This window comes from Arachis ipaensis, chromosome B9, assembly GCF_059453495.1.
Source record: "Arachis ipaensis isolate K30076 ecotype BB chromosome B9, ASM5945349v1, whole genome shotgun sequence".
Lineage (NCBI taxonomy): Eukaryota > Viridiplantae > Streptophyta > Magnoliopsida > Fabales > Fabaceae > Arachis > Arachis ipaensis.
Genome location: NC_142444.1, coordinates 86132055 through 86141426, shown reverse-complemented (window position 1 = coordinate 86141426; position 9372 = coordinate 86132055). Strand labels below are relative to the sequence as shown.

The following is a 9372-nucleotide window of genomic DNA, read 5'->3' as shown; positions in this document are numbered from 1 at the left end:
AAATTCAAAATCAATCATTAAAGTTAAAGTTATACACCATGTCACCAACTTTAATTTCACGGCCAAATATGAAATATCAGAACCTTCGCGATTAAGCAATTACATTTGGGTTTTGCAGAATGTAAAATATTTGATGATCTCTTGAAAACTTAGTCATTCTAGTTGTACCTAAAAATGAAAATGGACCGGATTATCAATGAGGGGCTTGTAACTCGATTTATTTTTTACTCGATTCAACTCAATTTGTTTTATTAAATAGATCAGACTTAAGATTTTTGTAAAACCTATTAGTTAACACGGTTAGGCTATAACCTTTAAAACTAAAAAGAATCAATGGTTAAGATTAGTTAATTATAAAATTATAGTTTTTTGTTCAAAAAAAAAATTTTTAGATTGTAAGCATAACTATAATATATGACTAACAATTTATATAAAAATGAATTATGCTTTACAAATTATGAATTATAAATTTTAAAATATATTTAACGTTAATTTAAAATTTTTAAGTTTTGTTTTAAATTATAATTTATGATACAGACTTTTTAAATAGACTGGACTTGTCAGGCTTTAAACACATCGAATTCGATCCTTAAAAAAATCCTATAAAAAGTAACAAGTCTAAACTTAAACCATCCATTTACAATATGACTCATCAAATCTATAACTTGATGCAGCTCGGTCCATTTCCACTAGTTATAACCCTATTAAGATTCTCTAATGCAAGAGCTCTCAAACCCAAGTGCATGAAATGAGGCTCCTAGTTGTACAAGACTGTTTGTTAATATTTGAAATAGCAATCAATTTGGTTTTTAAAGATGTAATCGCTAATTAATGTTACTTAAGCTTTTTAGTTAAGAATTGAATTAATGTCTCCAAGTCGTCTTCACATTGTTATTAGGATGCCACCAAATTAATAACCTATTAGATGACATGTCACCAAATAATATTATGACAAATAGAATGGTCAAAATATGTCAGTATTCCATGTGATATTTTAATATTCAGATTAGCATCCCAATACCATCATCTGTATGAAATTTATAGAGGATTAGCTTCACGATAATAAAATTCAAAAACCAAATTAACTCAAACAGAGAAAATTAATCCGTCGTAAATCGAAACTCCATTTAATAATTTGCTATATGCACCAGATAGATTCAAATCTACCAACACTTGTTTAAACAGACGAATAAACTAACTACTCGACCAACCAAAGTTAGTATGCGTAGTGATCTTATGACAATGCCAAAAAGCCACTATAGACCAGGTTCGTGTCGATGGCAATGCCAACGGAGTGCGGAGGTCTCAAACTTGTGTATGAATTTTTGATAAATTGATTGCATTAGAAACTTAAAGGACTAACCAATTTAGGTTGGTCGAGTGGTCAGCTCATTCATCCACGTAAACAAGTATTAGATGTTTAAATCTCACCTTATGCATGTAACAATCCATTAACTAGCGTCAAATCCTTAAATGACGCTCAAATTCGTGACGGATTAGTCTTTGACCTATCATGCTGAGGGATACCGTGAGCAACCAAAAAAAACTTAAAGGACGGGTTTTAACTCAGATTACAACCTTTAAGTTCTTTCTATTGTTCCTATTGTTGCACCTATTAACCTTAATCCACTTATTAGTGATGCCCTCTAACATTTAAAATGTGAAAACCCTCATTATGACATTTTCTCGTGTCAAAACTTTGTAGCAGTACAAAAATTACAACAGACTATGGAAAAATAATCACTAAATTGACTGGTTCAACTATCTAAGTAAGATTGCCAACCTTCGTTTTGTAACTTATCTCCTTTCTTCAATACCATTTGCTTTTGGTCTTCTAGGTATTGGCTCATCCTGCATTATTCGTCACATTATATTATTAAGCGAAAAAATGAAATAATTTATAATACTTTATTCTTTTGTGAGTGTTACTGCATTAAACAAATTTTGTATGACAGATATTAAGAGAAAGGAAGACGCTGAAGGAGCAAACCTCGATCGAAGGTTATCATCAGCAACACTTAAAATCCTCACTGCGAGCAATCCAGCATTAGTGGCATTGTTGACTGCAACGGTGGCGACAGGGACACCTCTCGGCATCTGCACGGCCAAGAAGAGCAATTAGTCAGCTAGAGCACATTATCCAAAGATTCTGCTTTCCAGATTCATTTCTTGCATTTGATTACTTGCTCAAAACAAAGTATGTGAATTATGTGACAAGTGGATTTGTTTCTAACAGGCAGAATGTGACGAAGGGGTGAAATGGAAACACAAAAATGTATTAGCAAGGCGATTTCAGCAGGTAAATAAGTGGCAAATGAAAGCCACCTTCAATTACATAGTTACACTGGTTTTCAGCAACCAGTTCTGCTTCTAGTAGTTGTTTAACTCGCTAAGAACTGCACCCTTTAAAAATCTTCATGCTCTTCAAAAATTGCTTCTAAAAACGGATTACAAGGTTGTTTTCTAAAACAAACATGCATCTTCATTCACTAGCATTAACAAATATTCATCAGAAGCTTTAAAAAAAAGCAATATGACATAACATATTATTGTATCTTCAAGAGGCAATACTAGAAAGCATAAAAAAGAAATAACGAAGAGCATAGAAATGTTGGTAAGATATAATTTAAACAAAGATATACCTGGACAATTGACAAGAGTGAATCTATTCCATCTAGGGTTGAAGCACGCACAGGAACACCTACGACAGGCAGAGGAGTAAGAGCAGCAACCATACCTGAGATACAAAAAGCTTAATTAATGCCAAAAGACAATTGATCTATATAAGAAATTTATATAAATTTCAATTGAAATAGCTTACCGGGCAAGTGAGCTGCGCCACCAGCGCCAGCAATAATAACTTGTATGCCTCGTTCATGAGCAGAGGAGGCATAAGAAAACATCAGTTCCGGAGTTCGATGAGCTGACACTATTCTTACCTGAAATTTGATGCAGACATAGATAAAGAAAAATATCTTCATACAGCACCCAAGTAAAAAAAAAGGAAATTAATTAATTTGACCTCATGAGGAACATCAAACATCTCCAAGAACTCAGCAGCACTCTTCATAACAGGAAGATCTGAATCAGAACCCATGATGATCCCCACACGTGGAGTTACTACATTCAACAAACAAAATAAAGAATAACCAAGTGCAAAATGAAAAAAATTTTCATTTCAAAGATTATTGCAAAATAAATGACAATTAGAGGAAGAAAATTAGTGAATTTATGTTAGTTCCATGATCTTATCGTACTACTCTCCAGTCATTCACCAACTAATAAGTATTTTAGAAAAAATGTGTTTTTTTTTGGGGGGGGGGGGGGGGGGAAGGGGTGATTATATCATATTTCTCTGGCCATAATAAAATCTGGGTAATTTCGAACTCATCATTTTTTTCAGAATTCTTCCATAGGATAATACACAGATCCACTATACTGTTTTCCCAATATGCTAAAAAACATGAAAAGGACGATGTCATGTTCCAAATGACTTAAACATATTAAAATAAAATTTGAAATTTGGTCAAACAATAGAAAATGTGATTACAAACTGAGGAATCTATTTTGTGGCACTAAAATGACAAGTATCCAATGAAAAATGGAAAATATACAGGGAATATAGAAAGGAAATACATTTGGCTGGATGAGCAGTGTATATTTGTATAGACAAGTGAAAGAATTGACACAATCACAACTACTGGATATTTGAAAATTGCACAAATTCTAAGTTAAACTCAATTGGTTATATAGGCAGTCATAGTACTTAAGTAATATTATATAATATTTATGGAACACCCATCACAGAAATTGAAATTAACTATGAAGAGCATCCATCATCCTTTCTCTAGCAACCTAAGGTTAACATGTATACAAAAATAACGTACAAGTGAAAAGATGTTTGTGTCACTAACCAGCAGACTTGTCATCTAACCTTTTCCCTTCTACTATTGTAGCAAGATCACTTTCAATATTTCCTAAAGAATTTCCAACAATGGTGATATGGCCCATCTTCCTTTGCTTTCTCATTTCTGACAAATTGTCATACAAATAATCAACCAGTGATAGCTGATAAGTGAGGAGGCTAGGAGTGATCAACCTGAAATTGATATTTAACCAGAGGTTCACCTGGTTTATCGTACCAATGAACAGAAGCACCAGGAACAATCAATGCCCTTCTGATCAATTGATGAGCTAAACGAAAACCAAGCTCCCCCTATATTCATAAACCAGATTTCATGAATAAATATCATAATGATCTTCAGAAAAAACGTAAATTAATTAAAGGAGGAATTCGACAGCCTATAAGTGCATAACTATCATTGATTATGGACCAAGATTAAATGAGAACCATTTCTGTTCAGATTCATGAAAACAAAGAAGATTCTGCATCTAATTTGACCAACATAAATTCCAACAAACATTTAATTTCCAACTAATTTATCTTTTGTCTATGAAAATAAGAGAATTTAACTATACTATAACTCATCTAATTTTTTATTTACATTCAAATATTCTATCACCAGAGCAGGAACATCAATAGACCAGCATTTGTATTAAAATATGCAATAAGGACTGGAGCAGGAAAAAGGAAAGGGAAAATAAAAGAAATGAAAGGCTAACCTCTTCTTCACCTAGTATATTGTACATGATGGCAGCTAGAGTTTTCAATGAGGAATCACCAAGTGGAAGACCAACAACAGCGCGCAAATGTTGTTCAAATTGAGAGGTATAGCAAGATTCAATTGTATGATGCCCGCTATTGTGAGGTCTAGGAGCTACTTCATTTAATAGAATCTGTCAAAGGCACCATCACCATAAGGGATTAAAAACAAATACAATGCATTTTCCAGCAGTAGAAGATTTAACAGTAAAAGAAAGCAAATTTCGCTTTCAAGAAGAAAATAACATCATATTGTCTAAATCAAAATATAATATCAAAACCTGTCCATCGTCTGTCAAGAACAATTCAACTGCAAACACACCAGCACCTTCTAGTGATCTAACAGCACGGCATGCAACTTCAGCAGCACGCTCTCTAATCTTCCATTTCACATTAGCTGGAGCCTTAACTATGTGACATATATTGTCCCTAAAACAAAATGTAAATCCCTAAGCAGATTGTATAAGGCAGATGTGTTACATTGCTAAAACATTTATATTGCTAAAACATTCATGATTCAACACCTTCCTTACTAGCATGTAAGTACTCTTCATCTTACCTGTGAATAGTTTCAACAACAGGATAACATGAAATAGAATTGTTTCTTTCTCTTGCCACAATCACAGCTAGCTCCTGCAATTATATAGGAGAAAGAAAATGTCAGAATATCCATAAATACAAAAAGACCTGACAAAATAGAAGTTTTAAGTTATGACAATTATACAATGTTTTCAGTGAATTAAAATACATCTTTTAGTAACTGCAAATTAAAATTGCACGAACACTATGAAGCGTAATCCTAATTCTACATATCAGGAAAGATATAACAGCAAGAGAATTTTGCAAGTGATACAAGTACATTTTTGGAATTGAATGAGTTTGTTACATCTCATGATAATTTACATTTCATTGACAGACAAACTGTTTTCACTTTTAGAGGGAAATTCTGTTGAGATTACTGGATTATATAAATCAGGGCACTGTTAGCTGAATGAGAATCATAGTTAATAATAAAACAAGCATCCTACAAAAACTCAAAATTTATTGCAAATCACACATACATAAGTCCAAGATATGGTGGCTTAATTACTAAAAACCAGCAATATACTTTCCAACATACAATATGTGAATAACGGAAAATTATCAAAATAAAAGTCACTAACAGATAACCTTAACAAAAGGTGCCCATTTCTCAGCATATAAACCTCGGCTGAATCCTCCAAGAGCTGCAAAGTTTGGGAGGAGTTAAAGAATAAAAAGAAAATTAATGCGATGCATACATAAACAGGTAGGGCCTTTTATTTAAAAAAAAAATTAAAAAATAAAAAAATCTTCTTTGAGCTAATAATAAGTATTAATCAAAGATCAATTTCACTTATTCTAAGTTTCCCCTCGAAGAAAGAAAAGAAGATACACATTGAAAAAAACAATTACCATCCACAGCAGAGGGAAGTTCATTTTCAGTTTTAGCAACAGCATTTCCTCGCCCATCATAAGCTAATCTCCTACTCTTAATCATTAGAGGATAGCCAAAGAGTTCCCCTACTTTCTTGGCACCTTCGAGGTCATCTATCTGTACAATGTACATTCTCACATCAGTATACGATCTTAAAGATCCAATTTTTAGGTACTACTCTAACTATAACTAGGATAAGCAGCACAGACCTGCATAAATTCAGGAAGTGGAATTCCATTCTGTGAGAAATGAACCTTTTGCAGATACTTATCCTATAACATTTTAAAGGTCATATCACTGAAAGTAAATAACATCCTTTTTTAACATAAATTTAAAACAACATGATAATCTGTTAAAAATATCATATAACATATCTATTTAAAGGACAAAATCATAGAACCAAATTCTAGAACAGAAGTTAACAGTTCTGTTCTGAATGAATGTGGAACATTTTTGAAGATATGCCACTGCAACACTTTATGCATCAAGTGGGAATATCAAATTGTTCATATTTTGTCTATTAATTCAATAAGTGAACACCAAGAAAATGCCACCGAATCAACCTAGATAATACCTGAATAATTCTTATAGTAGAGGCTTTGGGTTGGCAGTCAACTCCTTGTTTCTCAAGCTTTTCCAATGTAGCAACATCAACATGTTCAATTTCAACCGTCAATACTCCACACCTAAACACAAACCAAACCAGAAAATACAGATTATTTCTAATAAGGAGATGACGTATTCAAAATTATCGTATACTGCATAAAACAAACCTCTTTGCGAATTCCTCGACAGTAGCACTGTCATCAAAGCTTCCAACCATATGATGATAAGACAGGGAACTTGCAGGGCAGTTCTCCTGTGGATCTAGGACTATGACTTTGATTGCCATCTGAGAAGCAGCTTGACATAACATGCGACCCAATTGGCCTCCTCCCAGAACCCCAACAATCACTTCTGACAGTCCGCGGACCGGCAATTCATCATTGCTAGACACATACACAAGACCATCAATAAAAAATTTGTTGAGCTTTCCACCGACATTTTTGGTTTCAGATGCTTTAAGACTACATATTGTTTATATTACACGGATATCCAATCATGTGTTCTCATGGCATGGTAAAATTTTGTTGATCGTCTACAGACATTTTCAGCTTCCTAAACGTCAAGACTAGGAACATTTTTTTTATATGCCTTAATACTCTAAATCTGAATTCTGAAAGGGCTACTCTCACAACAAGCCTAAAACAAAATCCACCAACAAAAAGGGCCAAAAGTTCCCAATGTTGAAAACTTTTGAAACTTTCAATTGCTGTAAGCTTTGTAACTTCAATTTTTTTTTTTTCCTTCTCTCAATTAAAAGTTTCAATTTTGGTAACATTAACAACTGCTGATAGCGCACCCATTAGCAAATACATATTCCTAATAAAAATGCAACAACCTCAACCTCAGAGAAACTAGATAATCAAAAAAATAAAATAAAAAATAAAAAAATACGCACCTTAGGGAAACAGGATCTTGTGATGCTTGGAAAATGAGTTGGGCCTGCTGAGAGTGCTTCAACTTCAAAGAAGAAAAAGGAGGAAGAGAGGTTTGCTCCATGAAGAAGCCAAGTGAGATAGCTGAAGAACTACTTGTTGTTGCTGCTGCTTTGGTACAAGGATGATGATGATGAAGGCAAGGCCTGAAGCCAAAACCGGAGAAGGTGCGCACACTCTGAAGCATACTCAAACCTCACCTAAGTTTCTGCAGCACAAAACACACACCTTCCTGTTCCACTCTGAGTATGCCTAAAGCCTAATAAACGAAAAAATAAAAGGTAAAACTTTAATCCTCTTAATATAAACACACAATACAACGAACAATGCACAAAGCAATAATCTCTGAAAAAAATTAAAAAAAAATGAAAAAACCGGAAAAAATTAAAAAAAAAAAATCGATTATAATTTTGCAGCAAACTAATAAAGTAGGCAGGTTTCATTCAAATTTACCAATTTACTTAGTAAAACATCAAACTAACAAAGTAACAAAAGCATCACTTTTACAGCAAACACACAAAACATCAAAAACAGCAAACATCAATTTCATATCAAACAGTAAACTTACTTGCAGATCGAGAGAGAGGGAGGAGCTCGGCGGCAAGCTGGAGGCGGCGACGAGGGGGGAAAAACAATAAACGATACAGTTAATTTTCTTAATTTTAGGGAATAATGAAGTGAGGCACACATTAAATAGAAATTTTGAAACGAATTTACGTTGGTTATCACAAAATAAATTTGCAGAACCAGATGCTTACTTTGCTTTACTTTATGAATGGATGCAAAATAGTGTGGCTCAGAGTGAGCTTCACACAACGAATTTATTCACTTCACTTCACAGGTCTTCACGGGTTGGTCTTTTCTTTTCTCTTTTTTTTTTTTTTTAAATAATCGTCTAATAACGAGAATGAGAAGAGATGTTGCGGTTGCGCTGTCAAGTGAGTCGCGTAGGAGACGACGACAGCGGCGGCGGCAGCGATTTCAGAGGCGGGAGAGCAAAACCGAAATTAAAGAGTGGGAAATGGGAAGTGGGAAGAGTGTGCTTCTAGGCCAGTTTCGATAAACAAATTCATTAGGTATTTTGAAAAAATAATTTAAATAATAAATAAATATATTAAAAGTAGTTTATAAATAAATTATTTTGTGTTTGGATTTTTAGTTTTAAAAGTATTTATTTTATAAAAATATGGTAAAAAATAGTAGTATTATGAGAGAAATTATTTTTTTTAACTTTTCTATAAACTCGTAAATAGTTTCTTATAAAGCTACAATTTGGTTTTGAAAATTACACTAAACATTAATATTACTACTTTTCATAAGTCAAAAGTTCAAAAAGTTACTTTTGAAACTTCCGAAATGGACTCTAATTTAGTTGGTAACTAAATACAAAGAACAAATAAATATTTAGCCCAACTAAATATCCAAGTACTTTTGTATTAAGTTCAACCAAGTAGGTTCAATACTAAAAAATTCACTCTCATTAATGAGAGCATATCCGAAACTATTTCAATTCACGCTAGATTATGAAAACACGTTCATTCTTCTAAGTCAAACATGCAACAAAAAAAATTTTAAATCTCTCTCAAAATTTCTTAAAAATCTTTCAAATTCTTTGTAGAAACTACTACAAAATGGGGTGGTATATTTAAATTCATCAAACAAAAATACCCAAAAACAAAAATAAAGATTCCGTAAAGTACTGAGAAAACTATTGT

The 9372-nt window shown here is 33.0% G+C and overlaps 1 protein-coding gene across 2 annotated transcripts; it reads right to left on the bottom strand.

The window, feature by feature from the left end:
* Window positions 1–1006: 1006 nt before the first annotated feature.
* On the bottom strand, window positions 1007–9140 carry LOC107618371 (phosphoribosylaminoimidazole carboxylase, putative / AIR carboxylase). Of its 2 annotated transcripts, XM_016320410.3 has the most exons (19): window positions 9020–9140; window positions 8416–8702; window positions 8226–8262; window positions 7621–7916; window positions 6893–7108; window positions 6694–6805; window positions 6329–6391; window positions 6098–6236; window positions 5834–5889; window positions 5223–5296; window positions 4945–5092; window positions 4624–4797; window positions 4129–4216; window positions 3915–4031; window positions 3023–3120; window positions 2822–2939; window positions 2643–2737; window positions 1991–2097; window positions 1007–1851 (listed from the first exon to the last, which is right to left on the bottom strand). In XM_016320410.3, exons 4-19 carry the CDS (start codon window positions 7842–7844, stop codon window positions 1758–1760), a joined length of 1923 nt encoding a protein of 640 aa, XP_016175896.1. In that variant the 5' UTR covers window positions 7845–7916; window positions 8226–8262; window positions 8416–8702; window positions 9020–9140; the 3' UTR covers window positions 1007–1757. The 2 variants fall into 2 exon arrangements, with proteins under 2 accessions (XP_016175896.1, XP_016175897.1); XM_016320411.3 differs by lacking the exons at window positions 6329–6391; window positions 9020–9140 and having other exon boundaries at window positions 8416–8696.
* Window positions 9141–9372: the final 232 nt, after the last annotated feature.

Bases quoted from the DNA above. Each gene is read 5' to 3' on its own strand.
- LOC107618371 (XM_016320410.3), bottom strand. From the start codon at position 7,844: ATGCTTCAGAGTGTGCGCACCTTCTCCGGTTTTGGCTTCAGGCCTTGC. The intron at 5,890-6,097 runs GTAATTGTTTTT...CAAACTTTGCAG, and splicing joins ACTTCCCTCTGCTGTGGATG to CTCTTGGAGGATTCAGCCGA. The intron at 3,121-3,914 runs GTTAGTGACACA...TGTTGAATGTAG, and splicing joins GTTAGATGACAAGTCTGCTG to TAACTCCACGTGTGGGGATC.